Consider the following 20,520-nt stretch of genomic DNA (forward strand, 5'->3'; position numbering starts at 1 on the left):
GTCTGTGTTGATTTGGGGAGCCATGTCATCTGCTGGTGTTGGTCCACTGTTCTTCATTAAGTCCAGGGTCAATGCAGCTGTCTACCAGATTTTGGAGCACTTCATGCTTCCTTCCTCAGATGAGCTTTATGGGGATGCTGACTTCATTTTCCAGCAGGACTTGGCACCTGCCCACACTGCCAAAAGCACCAAAACCTGGTTCAATGACCGTGGGATTACTGTGCTTGATTGGCCAGCAAACTCGCCTGACCTGAACCCCATGGAGAATCTATGGGGCATTGCCAAGAGAAAGATGAGAGACACGAGACCGAACTGTTAGTGTTTGGGGATTAACCCCTAGCAGAGTATTGCAGCAGTAGTCAAGCCAGGCAGCCAAACGAGAGCGGAAGGGCCCCAGAGTATACACACACTGAACACAAACACTTCTTTGTAGTTTAAATAGTTTTTAATCCATTTAGAGTTTAAATCATTGTCATTCAGTCCATTAAGTCATTCACAGTATTTCCATCCAGTAAGACTCACTATTACAGTCCAAGTTAAGAGTCCTTGCAATATCTTTATGAGCCGATAAAGATATCTTCTCCTCCTCCGGTTTCACTCTCCAGAGAAACAAACGCTGGATATTCAACAAGACGTTCAAACAGTAGAACAGTAGAATTACGCAATAAATCAGCAAACAGTAGCAGACAGGAACAGTTCAGTCACAGGCACTCACAATCAGTAATCACAGTTAGTCACAGTAAAACACAGTTAGTCGCAGTAAGATTTCCAGCTTCTAATGCTTCCTTATATTGTAACTTCTAACCGCACCCTTAATGGGCTAATTGCCTGCAACATTGTGCTTAAAGTGATAAGCACTTAAACCATGATATCTAAGTTTTATATATTTATTCACCCAAACCATATTTGGTATCAATGTTATACCTAACACGAACAATGAAGAAGAGCTGAAGGCCGCTATTGAAGCATCCTGGTCTTCCATAACACCTCAGCAGTGCCACAGGCTGATAACTTCCATGCCACGCCGCACTGAGGCAGTAATTGTTGCAAAAGGGGCCCAAACCAAGTACTGAGTACATATGCGTGCTTATACTTTTCAGAGGTCCGATATTGTTCTGTGTACAATCCTTGTTTTATTGATTGCATGTAATATTCTAATTTTCTGAGATTGTGGATTTGGGGTTTTCATGAGCTGTAAGCCATAATCATCTCAATTACGACACATCACAGCTTGAACTATCTTGCATTGCATGCAATGAGTCTATCTCATATATTAGTTTCACCTTTTAAGTTGCATTACTGAAATAAATGAACTTTTGCACGATATTCTAATTTTTTGAGTTTCACCTGTATATAAAGAAAGCAAACTCTCTTCTAGCACTGTTGCTGTTACCTAGTTTGATGATAACATGTCTGCAAGAAAACAACCAAGCTCAAAGAGCACCAAGAATCCCACACTATGATTACATATTATTTAAAATAAAAGATGAATTCAATAGGAAGCTCCACATAATTATATGTTGTAAAATCAAGAATACATTTGTTAAAACTAGTATTTCCAAAACTGCTTAGATTAGCAAAAGTAATTTTTATAAAAGATGTTTTTCCCCCCCGTTTTTATCTAGGCAAGCTTAAAGGAATCTTTCAGTCACCTGTATATAACTCATTTTAGCTGAATAGACATGGGCAAAATTGAATAAATGAATCATCAAAAATTAATACAAAATAAATTTAGCAAACAAGGATAAGTTTTTAAGTCAGTTTTTACTTTCCAAAGAAATATGGTCTTCTCACTCATACTTTCATCCCAATTTTAGTTTTAAAAAAACTTACCAACTTAACATCAATACTGGTTGAGTTAGCGTCCAAAGAATTCTCTACCAGTTCTTTAACCACACTGACAACTGATACAATGACTTGCGAACTAGAAAGAAGTCGAACAGTTTCTGCTGGTAGCTGTTTCATGTTTTGGCTTTCAGGAACAGGGTTTCTAAAAAAGATAAAATCATAATTTAAAAGAGTATATGATACTGACTTTTTAATTGTTCTCTTCTGTACAGAGATGAAGAGTTGAAGGTAAAAGCATAGTGCTATGTCAAATTACTGAGCAATAATTTGGTGCATTTTGCTGCCATTTTGCTGATGAAACCTTTCACATATACTTTCATCTGGAATTTATATGAGCGGTTTGAGGTACCTAGGATAGCATCTTACCTTGTTATCTCAGACTCATTTCAGTTTCTTCATTCTGAGAAAGTGAATAGGATGACCGATGAAATTACTTCTGCTACATGTTGTTTACACCTGTATCCTCCCTGGCTATTTCTGCAAGCATGTGTCTGTGTAAAAGGCTCTAAACTTAGGAAGTGATCAGCCTCTTTGAGAAAAAAAAGGTTAATGCTCCTGCCTTGCAAGAGGCAGTGGTGAGCCTCCTCCTGAAGAGTCCCACTTGAACTTAGCCAATTTAGAAACTTTCACCTGGTTTCCAACATTTTCACTGTAGTAAGGATGTTAAGTGGCAAGACTGCAACTGCAGCATTCCTTAGCATGGTTTATGTAGGTCCTTTTAGTCAGGGTTCAGGCCTGAGTAAAAGATGGAAATACACTTATGACTTCATCAAGACTTGGATGGGGGAGTCCATTCCACCTGGACCACCTTCATGAATTGGGAGAAAAAGACACTGTTTTGTCCAGAGTGCTACAATTTTTTCAATTCTCCCTCTTATTCAACATCTACAGGAAGCACTTGGAAGAATGACCTAATAATTTAGGGTGAGGCATGCTCTAATATCCAATTACACAACTCTGTCCCAGCCAAAGGTGGGGATGCAGAAGCCCTGGCCAGGTTTCTGTAAGATTAAAGAAGTAAATGAGAAGAAACAAATTGAGATTGAATCTCTGCAAGATATGCATATTGCTTAACTGGAAACTAGCTAATGTTTTGCCTCCTATGAATAGAGTAGAATAGAATTCTGTATTGGCCAAGTGTGATTGGACACACAAGGAATTTGTCTTGGTGCAAATGCTCTCAATGTACACAAAAGATACATTCATCAAGAATCATAAGGTACAACACTTAATAATTGAGGGAATTACTTGCACAGAAAGAGGTGGGAAACCCACAACTATAGGTAGAGGGGAGACTATGGTTACTTGGGGCGTCTTGTCCAGTTTTGGCTTGTTTGCTTATTGCATTTCTTCCTGGACCATGGAAGCCTGCCAGGAGTTACCTATGTTCTCACAAACTCTCAAATTAACATCAATATGTTCTACTTGAAACTGACTTTGAAGAATGATTGAAAACTTCAGTTGGTGTAGAACAGGGGTCCCCAACCACCGGTCCGCAGACCGGTACCGGTCCGTGGAACAAGTCCTACCGGGCCGCTGGTTTGCTGGCGCCGCCATCTTTTTGATGAAAAAGTGCTTCCGGTGAGCTTTTCCGGGTAGAAAGCTCACCGGAAGCACTTTTCATCAAAAGATGGCGGCGCCCAGCTGATGCCGGTACCGGGCCGTGGCGCCCAGCTGATGCCGGTACCAGGCCGCGGCATAAAAAAGGTTGGGGATCACTGGTGTAGAATGCAGACACCTGTTAGGGGAGTCACTGGTGCCATCTAACGTTTTTTGCATGAGTTGCCTAGGCTTCCACATAGAAACAGAAGTGCTGGTTTTAACCTGGGAGGACATTTTATGGCTTGGCACCTAGATACTGCAAAACTGCTTCACTTTAGATAGCACCTCCATCTCTTCAGTTTGCAAGAACATTATGATTTTCTGTCATAATGTGTATGCTCCATAACTGTGAACCACTTTATCTCTGGAGATGCAGATATACCCTATTTATCAGTATTTTAATCAGAATGCAACTTTACTACCCAATTTTAATTATTATTTGAAGGGTTGATTGCTTATTATGAGTGGTAGTTATATTTGTTTTACATTTTTGATTTTTGCATAAAGGTAAGTGCAAGTTTAGACCATATCAACAAATGCATAATTTTGAAATTACAGCAAGTAACTGTTCATTTACTTTCATTACACTCAACTTTAGGTATGTTTACTTTACTTTAAGAAGGCTTTCCAGAAACTGGAATGGAGTTGAGCCAACAAGAATGCTCAGGGATTAGAAATTAAGATGTATGATGACAGACTAAAAAAGTTAATAAGTTTAGCCTTGAAAAAAAATTGGAGGATATTGCAGTTTAAATAATTGAAATATATCCTCTTAGAAGATCAGGACTTATTCTCTCACAATTTTAGACTTTTTCATTGGCCTCCCCTAATTGAAATAAAATATTAGAAATTAACCTAAGACTAGATAACGTCTCAAGAAAACTTATCCGTAAGTTATAGCAGCACAATTGTGCAACAATAGTCTTTCAAAATTTTCTTTCAGAATTGCATACTCTCCTCATTACAGAAAGAAAGCTATACTCTTACATTATATGGCTTATCTTCAGAAGCATTACTTCAGCTTTTAAAGAGAAGGCATGGTAGAGGCTTAGAAGAATGTTTCAAAGGCCAATCATCAGATTCAAGGCTAAATTGCAAAAGGTCAGTATTCTTTAGAGTATAATGCATTGTTTTAGTATCAGTTGTTCAAAAGCTTAGCTTTAATGCTAAACCATAATTCAGCATTTTAAGAATAACCTACTTAGGCTCATGTTCACATGGAGCAGCTGGCCTTCTTTGGACTAGTCTGCCTAACTGGTGATGGTAGAAGTTGCCCCATTTGCAAACCATTCACAGGAACTGAAATTCCCCTCCTGGTGATCTCCAGACACTGCTTGTGTACAACAGCATAATATAAAGCTTCCAACAAGCAGCATACAGACACTTGTAGGGTCCTGACCTACAAATGAGAACCCCTCCAAGCTCTGGAAAGAATGGAGAAAGGTAAAGAAAATTACTTGTGCCATATGGTATGAGAAGAGCGACTTCCTCCCCTGGCAGTCAAACAAACTGTGTGAAGGAGCTGAAGGGAATATCAAGACCAGGCTGACCAGCAAGACTTGCCACAATCAAAGAGGAACAAATGTAGATATTATATACAGGAAAATGTATAGAAAGAAAGAGCAGGAGGAAGAGCTCAGGGACAAAAAGGATTATAGCAACCTAATCTCTCCACACCCTGCAATTCCCTTAAATTCAGTATCTCATTATTTCCAGTTTTATTTTTTATGCCAGATTATTATGTTCTTTGAATCCAAGTACTGATCTGAAGGCTTTAATCCAAATCTAGCATTTTCTGTGCGCAACACACTACTGCTTTACTGGATAGCGTAGCTGAATGTATTCATGGAATGTTTTCAAGTGGCTGTTCTGAGAAGCAGATCCAAAAAAGAATCTCATTTATGAGCAAAGCTTTTCTCTAAGTAGTTGGCATAGGCCTAATATATGATTTAGCTTGTTGTGCAAACACACCCTAACGTAATCTACAGTATTGGTATTCAGCCTATGTCATATGCTTTCCAGATAGAGCTACCTTTAAAAAAATAGCTTGGAAACTGGTAAGATGTTAACTCTAAAGCAGATACAGGTAGTCCTGGACTTACAACAGTTCATTTAGTGACTGTTCAAAGTTAAAATGGCACTGAAAATAGTAACTGACGATAGTTTTTCACATTTACGACTGTTGCATTGTTCTCATAGTCACATGATCAAAATTCAGATGCTTGGCATTTGGTTCATATTTATGACAGTTGCTGTGTTCTGGGGTCATGAGATCACCTTTTGAAATGTTATGACAAGCAAAATCAATGGGGAAGCCAGGTTCACTTACCAATTAAGGTTACTAACCATTGCAATGATTCACTTAACAACTGTAGCAAGAAAGAAAGGTTGTAAAATAGGGCAAAACTCACTTAACAAATGTCTCACTAAGCAACATGAATTTTGGGCTCAATTGCAGTTATAAGTCAAAGACTACTTGTATACTGTACCTGCTACATTGCTATGGTTTCTCTGGTTCAATTTAAAGTGCTGCTATAAAGCTTCAAGCTACTCAAGGGACCATGTAGAACTGCGATGGTGAACCTATGGCATGCCTGCTGGAAGTTGCACACGTGCCCGAAGTGGCACGCAGAACCATCTCTCCGGGCACACCACCTGTCCTGTTGCTCTTCCAGGTTCCGGCGCGCGCATGCACACCAGCCAGCTGGTCTTTGCGTGTGCATGTATGCCAGAAACCGGAAGACCAGGTGGCCGGCGCACAGACACACACTAGGGAGCTGCTCTTTCGGTTTTTGGTGCTCTTGCGGGCGGCACGCCAGGAAGCTGCTGTTCCGGTTTCTGGCACTCCCCTGCATGCACACATGCTCCCATTTAGGCACTCAGTGCCGAAAAGGTTTGCCAACACTGATGTAGAACCACTGCAAGTTTCCTGCCCTCTTAGATCAGCATTATAAATCTTATTTGGGTAGTTATGTATGCAAGAAACTAAATTGGGAGACATATGAAACACGTTTTTTTCCTGCTAGTAGTTCTTTTAAAACTTTGCTGATATTTTAGGAGTCCAATTATAACAGATAGCCCCAAAATATAAATAATTACCTTAAATTATAGTTGATGTAGAACTCTACTGAGGCCTATGGTGTTGTTGATAGTGGCTGGTTTCAGTTTTCTGTTTGCACCATAATTCTGTTATGATAAATAAAAGATTATCATTTTCTTTGAAGTGTTTTTGCTTTTTTTAAATCATCTTAATTGGCTGCACTGGAAAAGCAATTTAAAAAATAAATAGCTGGAAACACTAAAAGTCTTGCTCAAATAGAACCCTGTTCCTAATGAATGAACAGGCATGGGCATGCACAGAATGTTGTTTTCTTGGCAATAATAAGGGAACGGTATGTTTCAGGGATACCTTTTCAGCTTCTCAGTCCAATCTAAAGACCTGGCATTTCCTGGTGGTCTCCTATCTAAATAGTAACATCCACCTCTAGTTACGCCTTTTAGGCTTAAGCTCACTTACTACGATAATGCTAAAAAGGCAAAATATTTTTAAACAAGCACAATGAAGTAAATGTTATTGCCAAATACGGTATTATATGGCAAGATTATATGGAAATAAATCCCAGAGCTCAGCAAAGTCCCCCTGTTTTTACCAGGCTGTCTTTTTAGCAACTGTGCTAACGCTCTTTTTATAACCACAACCCCTTCCAAATCGAGATGGCAGTGATTTTGGATTAGTCCCCAAAAGCAAAACGCAAACGGTAACACCTCTGGCCCACCATCTATATTCCACCTCCTCGCAGCAAAGCATTCCCGGCCTGGAAGTCGCCCAAGGCCAAAGAAGCGGGCAGCCATTCAATAAAAAGCAAATTCAAGCAACGGTTATAAATACACACGGCCTACACCGAGCAACCGGGAGGGAGAGAGAGATCAGCGTCGGGGGGTTTTGTTTTCATTCCTTGCTCCACCTCAGGGCGGGAGGGGGGGGAAGGCTCGCCTGAGTCACGTGACCTCCCCAGGCCTATTGTGCCGGAGCAGGCACGAAGAGGGAGTGCGGCCTAAAAATAAAGACAGCTCTGCCAAAAGGACCGGCCGAAAACCATACTATACTTTCCTCCTCCGGAGCGGTCAAAAAACTCCCTTCGCCTCTCTTTTCCACCTCCTTTGGAACCCTCCGGGCCCCGCCAGTCCTCGTCTCATGCGCGCCTGATAGAGAAGGGGCGGGGCTAACGGTGACCCAATTAGCCTCCCTCCCTTGCTTTACAGTGCAACACTTCAGAAGAGCCGGAGAAGCTTTGGGAAGCAGGCGGTTCGGCGCGGGATTGTTTCCCCGGTTGGCGAAAAGGTGCAGTACAAAAAATGGAAGGCGGGAGGGGAAGGGTGTTGGTTCTGCGCAAATGTGGCCTACGGTCGGGGTTCCTGGGCTAATGCAACTGGTGTGCGTGGCGGCGGAAGATGGGTTGCAGCACGGGGACCGGTGAAGACAAAGCGGCTGCGCTCGATGGAGAAACAATGCCGTAGCTCAGCACCCTTGGCGCGCGGGGAGTCGGGCCTCTCTGCTTTCTGCTCGCCCCAAAGCTCTAATAATAATAATAATAAATAATAATAATAATAGTAATAATAGTAATAAAAACAATAAATAAGGAAGCACCATTGCAATCGGGTTTTTAAAAGCACGATTTATGCTTGGTTTTGCCCGATTGCGCCTGCTTGGCGTTTTCCGAAAAAAGAGCGTCGCGGGCAGATTTGGCTTTTTCTGTGGTCTTGGCATCAGCCGCGATTATATATATATATATATATGTATAATAATTAATAGTTCTTTACAGTGCAACACTAATATATGATGCTGGATTATGCCGGAGGTGCAAAGAAGTGAGTCCAGGGATCTTTTGTTTAAGTTGTTCGGAGACCTTTCCTGGTTTGTTACCAGCGGCACGAACAAAGAGCTGCTTTCTGATTCAACTATTCTTAAAGGTTAAATTCTAGTTTAATTAATTTTAACGCGGATTAAAAAAAAAAAAAAAGAAATGTTGGGAGAGCTCTGTAGATTACATCCAAATAATAAATATATATTCCTTAGAAAATGAAGGACAAGTGATACACCTAAGTAATTAAAGATGAAGGATATTTGCTGTTCACTTATTTTAGACTGTCTTTGATTGTATGCCATACATTTCTAGTTGGATTCTAAACATAGGTAAGCAATTATGCTTTAGGTGTCCAATTGTGCACGGATTGTGCTGATCCTATGGTAACTGAACATGACTAATTTTTGAATAGTTGTAGTATAAATTATAGTGTGAATCGTGTGTGTGGTTATGTTATTTGTGTGTTATTCTTGTTTGCTTTGTGCATCATATTCTTTTTAAATATGATTTTCCTTTGTATTGGATGCTCACATTACAAACATTCTAAATTGGTACAGTAGGGTGGATAAATGGGTGTATGCCTACCACAGATACAGGACTAATTGAATAGCTTATGTTGCCTTCAGAAGTCAGAGTCTTCCTTCACAAGTTATCTGCTTGTAACTAGAATGATAAAAAATACAATTTTCAAATAAAACAAGTAATGGAACCTTAAGCGCCAATGAATTCAACCTAGGTGTATGTATGAGAGATGGAAGACAGGAGACCGGTAAGAAAGTACAATACATGTCAACTTATGAAAGTATCTGGGTTGAGTTTGATCAAAGCTGATGTAACTGAAGCTTTGTTTTTCATATACAATTTGGGAGAATGGCTCTTTCCCCCCCTTCTGAAATAAGGAAATAAATCTAGCAGTGATACCTAATTATTATTGACATGCAAGATGATATTTTATACCCATAAAAATTTCTGTAAATAACCTTCCATTAAGCTGATTTAAAATAAACATTCTCTCTATTTTTAGATTGATGTTTAGGATTTGTTAATTGCTTTTTAGTGGTCTGTGCATCCAATTATAAGTATTCCTGAATAAGCATATGTTGTTTTAAAAAACCTTAAACAACTTTCTCTAGTATAGAAAAAATAAATAAATGGAAATAAATAAATAAATGCATATAAAAATTAGATTGTATTGATTGCAATTATAAATTAACTTATATTAATTCTTTGATATTTTTATTGATGTTTAGATCATGGGTGTCCAACCGTTTGGCTTCATTGAGTGAAGAGGAATTGTCATGGGCTGCATATAAAATATATAATATAGTTAATGTATATAAATCACATAATAATGTTAAAAGTATATGACCTTCTGGGGCTTCATTACTAGCTGTTCAGGGCCACATAGGTCCTTTGGACCATGGGTTGACACTGCTTTAGAGTTTAAAAAAGTTAATTGTTTTGAATTGCCTTACAGTGACTAATGTTGCTAAAACACATTTCAAATACTTTGTACTGTTAATTTGTAAGATGCTGAGTTGATCTTATGCAGTAGTTGATGACCTCGCCCAGTCTGACAGTGGTATAACTAACCCTGAAAAACATACCTTATGATGCACATTTTCTTTTCCAATATTTCTTTTCAGAATTAAAGCAAAAAGATGAATGTTGGGGTTGCTCACAGTGAAGTCAATCCCAACACGAGGGTCATGAGCAGTCGAGGAATGTGGCTCACTTACACCCTTGGAGTTGGTTTGCTTCATATTGTCTTGCTCAGCATTCCTTTCTTCAGTGTTCCAGTGGCTTGGACCTTAACCAATATTATTCATAATTTGGTGAGCATCCTGAACTGCAGAATGCATGTATCTGCCCATCTTAACCAACTCTGGGTGGTTCCCAATTATAATAATAATTATGTTATAATAATTATATAATTGAATGGTTGGATGTACAGTCAATCAGATGTTTAGTTTGGATTTGGCATTTTTATCTACATATTGATTCCTTCCCAAGGACCTGGGGTAGGCAGATGTTGCTTGATGGTATTAAAGATAATTGTTGTAGGAAGTAAGCTGTTCCAATTAAACCTGACATTTGCAATTGACTGGTGTTGATTTTGTCAACGCTGATGGTATCAAATGGTGCTTCAAATGTTTTGGAATGGCACCCCAGGCACCTATTAATATTGGTACTATCTTTGATTTCTTTTGTTTTAATTATCATTGTAAAGGTATACAGTTATAATTATTAAAATGCATAGCATTCAAAAGAAACAATAAAAAAACTAAGAAAACAAACTAGAACACATTCCATCCAGCAGTCAGTACTTAGCTAGAGATCAACACCAGAAAAGTCAGGCAGAAAATAATAATCAAGGAATTGCCAGGGAGGAAACGACACCTCCACCAAAAACTGGAAGGACAAGCTATTATATGTAAACAGGCAGCAAACCCCACATTCACTTGATGATATTTATTTTATTAACTCAATTTCTATAGGAGCCTATCTCAACCAAGTGATTTTTATGTAGTTGGGTAGTGAAACATCTGCAAGCAAACAAGTAAGTTCAAAGAGCACCAAGAACTCCACAGCTCAGTCCTGAAGTGTATAATTGACCCCAAAATTTCCCTTGTTAAGTGAGACCATTGTTAAGCGAGGTTTGCCCCATTTTTATGACCTTTCTTGCCACAGTTATTAATTGAATCACTACTGTTGTTAAGTTACTGTTGTTCAGTTAGTAAGACAGTTGTAAAATGAATCTGGCTTCCCCATTGACTTGCTTGTCAGAAGGTCACAAAAGATGATCACATGACCTTGGAACACTGCAGCCATCATAAATACAAACCAGTTGCTAAGCATCTGGATTTTTATCACGTAACAGAGGATCTGCAATGGTTGTAAGTGTGAAAAATGGTCATAAAGTTATTTTTTTCAGTGCCATTGTAGCTTCAACTGGTCACTAAATGAAAGGTTGTAAGTCGAGGACTACCTGCACATGATATTACATTGTTATCTTCTAATTACAAGAGAGCCATTAGGTGTAGTGGCTAAGGTGCTGGGCTAGAAACAGGTATGAATTTCAGTCCACCTGAAGTAAGGTGACTTGGGCCAGTGACTTTCTCAGCTCAAAATCACCTCACATAGCTGTTATATGGATAGCAGGAAGAGGGAGTATTATATACTCTGTTTTGCGTTAGACAAAATTAAAGGTGGGATATAAATTTAACAAAATTAGTGTGCTATAGCAGTAATAGGAATTGTTTTAAATTAACAGTAATGGGCAAATATGTATTTATAAAGTTACAGGAGCCCTAAAATCTATTAAGGATAACCAATTGTATCTATATTGCTGATAACCAAAGGAGTAGAAAGTTAATCAGATTTCCATTCTCGATTATCACTAAGAGTTGAATGGTCCCTGGTGATTAAAGCATGAGTTTTGATCAAATCACCCATTTTGGATTAAAATAGGATGGAGAGCCTATTATGATGTTTATCTACAGTTCCCAGTAGTCATAATACCGGTAATTTCCATGGGAAAGGATATTTATCTGTTGCAATCCTGTTGCATCTAGAAAGCTTTAAGCTTTCCACTCCTGAATTAGTGTATGAAACTTGGCACAAACATGCACCATACACTTAAGCAATATTTAATCATATTTTTCTGGCATTGGACCAATGGTACACGAATAAAGCTTCCTTGGATGATTGGCAATTTGTTTTAGAGTGAGGGGGGAAACATCTTAGAAAAGTAGAAAAGCTACCCTGTAATGCTCACAATCTTGATTGTGAGATCACTATACTTCAGATTTTTTTTGTCACAGATTGAGTTTGCAAACTGCTCTCTATATTTTAATAAAACAGATGAACAAATTCACATAGACTTTGTTAGTCTTATGATATTGAAAGCAAGAATCATTGTCTTCATTGGACTTATTTAGAGTTATTGCCTTATCTTCTGGCTTTACTGAAAAAAGTTGCTAGGTGGAATAACTGAAATTGGGCCAGAATAAAATGTCTAATTGGATTAATCTTTCCATGAGCAACCTTATCTTAGTATTGTTGCTCAAATATTTTTTAATCTATTGGCAAATCACAGAACATATTTTTAGAAGTCTAGTGCTTAATGTTTCAGATCCTTCACACAGATTTCATGCATTATGTTAATAATGAAGCATAGCTAACATGGTTTTTGTTTTGGATGGGTTTGTTTTGCTTTTGCAGGGAATGTATGTATTTTTGCATGCAGTAAAAGGAACACCTTTTGAAACGCCTGACCAAGGTAAAGCAAGATTGCTGACACACTGGGAGCAGCTGGATTATGGTGTACAGTTTACATCTTCACGAAAATTCTTCACAATCTCACCGATAATTTTGTAAGTTTTGAAAATTCTACACTGACTGTTCTGACACTGCAGATGCATTAATATTGCAGTGAGCAAATCAGTATTTAAACTACAAATTATTTAGAATCAATATGTTCTATTTCTGTATCTCTGAATTGGTATGCTTTTAAAAGGAAGAAAAATATGTTTCTGTAAACTATTTTGGAATTTTTATAATGGAAGTGACAGCTTCATGCACAATTATTTGCAGAGATGTACAGAGAAGTATATTGCAGAATTGAAATAGGTGGGTTTTTTAAAAACTGGCATTAATTCAAAACAAATGTGACATTTCAAAAATAGTTTGCAGTTGTCTGTTGAATTCAAAATGCCACAGCCTAACCTTCAATTATTTTACAAATAAGATTTCTCCAGTTAACTAAAACTTAATATAATCAATGTTTCATGTTTCAACGCTTTAAAAAAAATAATTTTACAACATTCCAGATATTGTGTGCCTTAAATATCTTTCAGCTAAGGTTTCTTGGTTATGATGCTATTTGCAAATAAATTGTCCCAGTATGACTTTCTAGACAATCATATTAAAGAACAGCTTAATAATGTATGGTTGTTGGATACTGTTTTCAGTCATCCCATCTCTTAGGGCTGTACATAGATTCTTGCTTATAGGTGTGCCTTTGTTATATTGTTTTTAAATACCAAAGGAAGACAGTACACTCCTGCATTATCAAAATTTAATGCTAAGACATTAACCTGACATCATTGCTGGCTGAGATTGAGTCAGTGTTCTAGAAATAAATCATGTCCAGATTTTTTTGTTTTAAATTTTTCTCTGTATCCTAAAGTCTGTTACTATCGCACCAATATAAACATGAGAGTGCTTGCATGGTGAAATAGTCTGGTTGTTGGTTATAGTTATTCTCATAAAATAAACTTATCCTTATCCTTATGTAATATGAAGTTGAAATCTGTGCTCCAAAACTGCACCAGGTTGTTTATTTTGTTTTATTTTCATACTGCTCAGTTCCCAATGGATCTCTTGCAATTAACTTCATAAAACATCCAGGAGTCAATTACCAACCTGTTTTCTCCAACTACATTTCAATGCTGCAATTAAAACAGAAACTCTGAACTCTTTTGCATCTTTTATAGAACATATATAGAATATACAGCCTTAGCATCTCATGAACATCACCTTCTGCTGGGATGGGGGAAGAGAGCCAAAGATATCCAAAGCCTAGATAACGGATAGAATGAAAATCAAGGGACATTGGCAGCTACTAGGGAAAGAATAAAGGAAAGGTACTAAGAAAATGGAAGAGGTGGGGTGAAGGGATTTGTCATATAAAGAGCTGCAGAAGAAGGGAGTGTGACACACCTCAGCACCTCTACATTGGTTCTTTCTAGTATAATTCCAGATTTTGATTGATTTTACCAAATGTTGGCAGAACCACTGGAGTTTAGTAGTTTGATTGAGGTCGAAAACAACATCTTTCTCATTTTTGCATACTCCTCAAAATACTTTGCCATCAAAATGGGCAAATTGAATAATCCCTTTTCTAAAATAAGCAACTAAGTGCAGATAATCCTCAATTTACGACCACAGTTGAGCCCAAAATTTATGTTGCTAAATGAGACAGTTGTTAAATGGGTTTTGCCCCATTTTACAACATTTCTTGCCACTATGGAATCACTAGCATTGTTAAGTTAAAAGGTTGTTAAGTGAATCTGGCTTCCCCATTGACTTTGCTTGTCAGAAGGTCACAAAAGGGGATCAGATGAGTCCTGAGACATTGCAACCATCATAAATATGAATCAGTTGCCCACCATCTGAATTTTGATCGCGCGACCCTGAGGATGGTGCGATAGTTGTAAGTATGAAAAACAGTCATAACTCACGTTTTTCAATGCCATTGTAACATTGAACAGTCACACTGAATGGTTGTAAATCGAAGACTACCTGTAACTTAAGCAAGGTTATTCCTAATCAGAGATGAAATAATTAGTCACATAAAAAGACAGAAGACATTTTTCTTTGTTTCAGAAGAACACGTTTTGCTCTTCTTTAATTTTTAACTTTTTATTCATTCTGATAATTCTGTTTCTTTTCTTTTTTCTCTTTTCAATGCAGGTATTTCTTGGCAAGCTTTTACACCAAATACGACCCAACACATTTCATTCTGAACACCACTTCTCTTTTAAGTGTGCTTATTCCCAAACTGCCACAGCTGCATGGAGTTAGGATCTTTGGAATCAACAAATATTAAACAGGAGATCGGCAGTGTGAGCATTCTGATCAAAATATGGCCTGGTTTGATCCTTGTCCTTGACAGAAGGAACAGCCTATACTATGTATTATTAGATAAGTTTCACATCTCTTTGAAGACTCTAGTGCAAAGATGCTGATGCTGTTCTTTACAGGAGAATCAGAGACCATCAGAAGATATACTGATCTTGAAGACACATCTTTGGAGCACAGTTTTTTTGTAAATAGCTAGGCAGGCCTAGCTCTCGTAAGATAACAGTGTTAACTGGAAGTAGGCTGAAGTAACAAGAGAAGTGAAAAGGGATGCAAAACATTGTAATTGACTCATAGTTGTAATATTTTACAAGTAAGTCAGCAACAGTAAGGAAGGAATAGAGGGGAGGAAATAGTGTAATTCTTTGTTTTACAGACTTCAATCAGTTATCATTTGGGGTCATTTGTTTGGCTAATTTTAGGGCAGGATTTTCTACCCAGCTTGAGGTGTTATAAAGTTAATGAGTTGCTGTGATTTTCATGCCTTATCTATTCGTGAGTCTTTTAATCAGAGTGACTTTTCCAGTGTGAGACTTTTGAACTCTGGGGAATGACATGTCAACCTTTCGTTATATACACTTAAACTGATTGGCATCATATGACTTGTTTTCCAGAAGTAGGTGGTTATTCTAAGTTATCTGAAAAAAACTTTCCTCATAAACAAAAGAAAATTCCTAGTGTCAGAAGCTAGCAGAAGCTACTAAATAAACTGGAATCTCTGACCTATTAGTTCAGAATGAGAGCTGTAATCTGTTAGGAAAATTCTAGGAAAGGTATTCATTTTGAATAGAAACTTTATGTGACAAGAATTTCAAACATCAACCAGAGCATAACTTGTTCTCATTGTGGAGCAGATTTGAAGAAGATTTCGAAGAAGTGCTTTGGGCCTCATAGAAATGCAGCACTTCACTCTTCATTATAGCAACCTGAATATTCCAGAGCAAGACTAAAAACATACCTCTGCTTTATGGAATCTGCTCATTCAGTTTAATGCGACTTATAAAGTGATCCATGGGAAAGCAATATAGAAGGATGGGCAGCTTTCACAGATAATAGAAAATAGTATGCTTGACTGAGGTCTGCTAATGCTTTTTCCAGATCATTTTCAAAGCACGCACAAGCCACTGTTTCTGCATAGAAAGGAACTTAGTAGGAATTTGGCAGAGTTGTGTTTTTTATCTAGCATTGTGAGTTTTGGAGCCTTTTGATGTAGGGATTTTAAGGTCCTAGTTTCAGAAATGTTCAATCTTGTCTAATGTTGACAGCAGAAAAATAATGGGTTATTGAACATGTATAAGTAGTAGCTTTGCTTAGCTGCTTCTCTACCCACAAAGACCCTTGAAGTTAGAGCAGTGGTGTTTATGTCCTCCAAGTAAGAACTGGCTTTTTTCAGGTAATTACAGTTTCTCCCTGATCTTGCTTCTTGAAAATATCTTTTAAAAATCTTCATGTTTTATAATAATAAACTGAATGACTTTGAACTGATCATATGTATGAGTTGCTGTAAGTATAGTTCACTGTGATAAACAGCACTGTACAAATTGCCGTTAAACTCTGTAAATAGAATTAGTGATAATGTAGGAATGGTATTTTATTAATTGTATGCAGAACTGAGTAAGAAGCCTTTTCAATAGTTAGATAAGACATTGATGTATATCCCTCCCCAATCTACGGTAGTACCTGATTTTTATGGTTTCCTCCAATTAAAATAATTTGTCCTGAAAAAAATTGAATTTATTTTAAAATCGAACGATGAAATACAGTAATCATTTTATTTTCATTCAATGAGATATTAAAGCAGATTATACAGCACTTAAGAAATACCTAATTGTCAAATCATGCTTGCCTCTGTATGGGAGTTATGTATCTGAAATGCAGTTCCTTGCCTCCCATTTATTTCTATTCCAAGCTCTGAATAATGAAATATTTCCTCAGTAAAAACTGAATTTCACTAACTGAAGGTCTACTCATTTTTGGGTGACTTGAAATACCAAAATACTACAATTACCATGGAATCCATAGCAGAGTGGAAAAAACAGTAGTTTTCCAGATATTGTTGATGATGTTTGTTTGGACTACAGTACCTAGCGCGGGGGTATCAAACTGGTGGCCCACGGGCTGGATGTGTCACACGCAAGCCATGCCCACTCCAGCTCTATGAATGGGAAAATGATACCTGTGACCTAGTACTTCCCCTACCGGTAGTATGTCACACAGGACCTTGTGTTTCTCTTTTACCCCACTGATACATCCTACTAATAGAACATTTTTATCAAGTTTGCTATGAAAATTCTGTTCTTTTTAAGCCAGGGGTCCCCAACTCCGAGACGGGGCGGGGCCTGTTCAGGACCAGGCTGCGTAGGTGGCGGGTGCTTGTAGACACATGCACAAAACTCCCCTTGCACAAGCAGCAGCCACTTGCCCTTGAACCTCTCCTTGTGGGAGTGGCGGTCCTCTTGCGCATGAGCACAAAGTTCCCTTCATTCATGTGCCCACCACTCACACAAACGGAGCTGTGCATGCTTGCGTGCATCCACCTGCCATTCACAAGGAACTATTCCCTCTCTCCCTCCCACCCCCAGCCCAGTAGCCGAGTAGTTACTTTTCCTGTAACTGAAACATATCCAGGCCAGAGATGGTATTCAGCAGGTTCTGACCAGTTCTGGAGAACCAGTAGCAAAATTTTTGAGTAGAACCAGCAAATACCACCTCTGACTGGAGATTTTACAGTATCCTTCACCTGCCACGGCCATCGAGCCACGCCCACAGAACCAGTAATAAAAAAATTTGAATCCCACCATTGGTCCAGGCTCATAGCTCTTAACCTACAGTAATAAATGATAAACCGTCATAATATTTAGATGTTTTTATAGTCCTTCCTTGGATTAAAGGAATCACTGTTTTGAGTAAGTTTCCAAAGGACCCATTTTCTAGTTAACTTTTTAATAATTTCATACATAAATTTGCTTCAAGGTCCAGCAGTGGACTAAATATTGTAGAAAGAGCCAGTCCGATACTCTGCCAGGTATGAAATTTCTAAATAAATATTACTGTTCAGAAGTGGTTTCACAACAAGAATACAGGTGGTTCTTGACTTATAACTATTCAGTGATCGACTGGTCCTTGCACTTAGAACTGTCAGTGTCCCCACAGTCATGTAATCAAAATTCAGGTGCTTGGCTACCAATGTATGATGGTTGCACTATCTTGGTATAAATGTAATCATAATTTCTATGAGTGCTTCTGACGAGCCAAGTTTATAATGGATGCCAGATTTGCTTGACTGCAGCAAAAGAATCACTTAGTATCTGCAACACTTAATGATGGGGGTTCCAGTTAATTATGGCCATAAGTTGAGTGCTCTCGGTATAATACCAATCAATTATGTCTGCAGCAGAAGAAACCATTTGGACATCAGATTTTAGCACAAGTGTGACCAAAAAAGGACAAGAGTTCTTCTAACATTGTTTCATGTATAATTGGCAGATATCAATGGAATTAAATTGTAGTATTTTGAATAAAACATGAATGATTTCTAATGATTGCTTTTGGTTAATAAAAAGCAATTGGATAGCTATTACACGATACAGGTCATCAACTTAAAACTGGTCACTTAGTGACTGAATTAGTTATGAATTTAACTTGGAGTATTGCAGGCTGGCCGGCACCATCAAACGACCAACCTTGTCTTGATTATGTATGACAATTTGATATTCTTTTCTTCCAGGAGACTTCTGCTTTTCTGCCTTTAAAAAACTATGCTCAGATCAACACTACTTGGGGTGCATAGAAGTTTTTATCTTTACTTATCTAAATACCTTATATCATCAGTAACAATTGGTGTGAATTAAATGCTAGGATGAGATCAAATGACCAAGTATTTTTTCAATTCAAGACTTTCTACAGGAAATGTCATTGAGGAACCTTTGTATAAGAGAATGTAAGGATTCAAAATCTCACTGGGCAGGCAGCTAGATGCTATCATATGAGTGCTCATCTGGAGCACTTAACAGTGTTGGAAATAACTCAAAGCCAACAAAAGAAACTTGGATCATTGAAAACAGAATTTATTAAAAAAGAAATAATGGGCAGTTTGCAAAGCACTGTTGAGAATCTTTTAGAACCTCAACAAGCAGGTTCAAATCAAAAGCCACACCTTTGAATTCCAAAACATACGTTATATGTAGTTTCATCTCGATACCCAAGTTCCCTTGTTGAGACTCATTCCCTCCCAACTTTAAACTTATTGGATATGCCATCAGGTGTTGCAGCTAATCCTAGGATGTCTCCAGAGAGAATTATCTCCCGTTATGTTCTCATACGTAACTCTTAGTTCGGCTGCCCATGTGGCATCTTTCCTCAGCTTTAAGGAATGTAGCCTCAGTGGTGGTATTCGACCAGTTCTGCCCGGTTCTGGAGAGCCGGTAGAAGTGATGAGCAGCGGAGACCAAACCGGTTCTCTCCACCGCTCTGCTCTTGGGCCCACCCACCCACCCGGACTCCCATACTCACCTTTATCCTCTGAATTTGAAGCGCAGCTGCTTTGCGCGGCACAGAATAGCGCTGCGCGGCAGCTGCTGAAGCAACCAGGATCGTGCAGGCTTGCAGGAGGTGAGTCAGAACGCCTGTGGGCCTGCGCAAAGTGCATGTTTGGTGCATGCGTGCACGTAAAGTGTGTGCATGCGTGCAAAGCGCGCCCATCCAGCTATGCCCACCGAACTGGTGGCAAAAACATTTGAATCCCACCACTGCGTAGCATCCCTTCATTAGGGCCTCTTTCTAGCTTCTGAAAATACAATTTTAAAGCTCATCATATTCTACCATTTTTTCAAAGAGATAACAAAAAAACCCATAATAATATAAAAGGCATTATTATACATAAGATAAAAACAAAAAGGCTTAACAACGGAGCATGTCAAAAGTATAAAAGTAAAGCATGTAGATACAGGGAGATATGTTTTTTTAGACATTTAAGCATCTTATATACCATTTATTTTTGAATTTCCTTATTTCTTACAATAGTTCTATGGAAAGAAACCACGAGGCAGCTTTATGGTTTGTAAATCCTGTGTTATACTTATAAACCTTACACCTATCAACCCAGCTAGTTGTTACTTATTAAACAGATCAGTTTAATATATGAAGGTGCTGGAGATTCTAATTTGGATAACAATGCATCATAAACCAATCAACCTCATTTTGCCCCAGCATGTTACAGAAACTCAGCATGCTTAATGGCTTAATGTAAATTACAATTTAATTAAAATTAAATCACGTAAATTTTAAAAATGTGTCAACTGAATAAAACATAGATCTGTAAGGCACTGGCCCACATGTGAAGGTGGCTTGGATGCTGCATATACACCAACGCAGCTGGCCCTTATTGTTTAAAACATTACAATAGCAGATCACAGACCACTACATAGTGGAAGGAAATCGAAGTTAATCGCATCCACAACAAATCTACTTTTGTGTTTGGCACATGAAGAGGCAGAGGCAAGAATAAAGCTAACAGGCTTTATTCGTTAAAATGTATCTCAGCCGCGGCTAGCTGCTAGCT

General features: G+C 38.2%; 2 protein-coding genes across 10 annotated transcripts in view; one reads left to right on the forward strand and one right to left on the reverse strand.

The window, feature by feature from the left end:
• PMS1 (PMS1 homolog 1, mismatch repair system component) overlaps positions 1-7,665 on the reverse strand; it is a 41,297-nt gene extending 33,632 nt beyond the window's left edge. Inside the window, exons 1-3 of one of the 9 annotated variants that reach the window (XM_087949568.1) lie at positions 7,553-7,665; positions 6,550-6,636; positions 1,834-1,990 (exon numbers count right to left, since the gene is read on the reverse strand). In XM_087949568.1, coding sequence (XP_087805694.1) covers positions 1,834-1,965 — 132 coding nt within the window. In that variant the 5' untranslated portion in view covers positions 1,966-1,990; positions 6,550-6,636; positions 7,553-7,665. Of the gene's footprint in view, positions 1-1,833; positions 1,991-6,549; positions 6,637-7,100 lie in introns of those variants that run through there. The other 8 variants (XM_087949563.1, XM_087949569.1, XM_087949564.1 and 5 more) reach the window with 8 other exon arrangements.
• Positions 7,666-7,711: 46 nt separating this feature from the next.
• ORMDL1 (ORMDL sphingolipid biosynthesis regulator 1) lies at positions 7,712-16,688 on the forward strand. The gene is made up of 4 exons (XM_026668012.2): positions 7,712-7,792; positions 9,962-10,150; positions 12,540-12,691; positions 14,793-16,688. The coding sequence occupies exons 2-4, from the start codon at positions 9,977-9,979 to the stop codon at positions 14,926-14,928; spliced, it is 462 nt and encodes a 153-aa protein (XP_026523797.1). The 5' UTR covers positions 7,712-7,792; positions 9,962-9,976; the 3' UTR covers positions 14,929-16,688.
• The last annotated feature ends 3,832 nt before the right edge of the window (positions 16,689-20,520 follow it).

Source organism: Notechis scutatus, chromosome 1 (genome assembly GCF_049901735.1).
Source record: "Notechis scutatus isolate UNSWTSFEM ecotype Mainland chromosome 1, rNotScu1.2, whole genome shotgun sequence".
NCBI classification, from domain to species: domain Eukaryota; kingdom Metazoa; phylum Chordata; class Lepidosauria; order Squamata; family Elapidae; genus Notechis; species Notechis scutatus.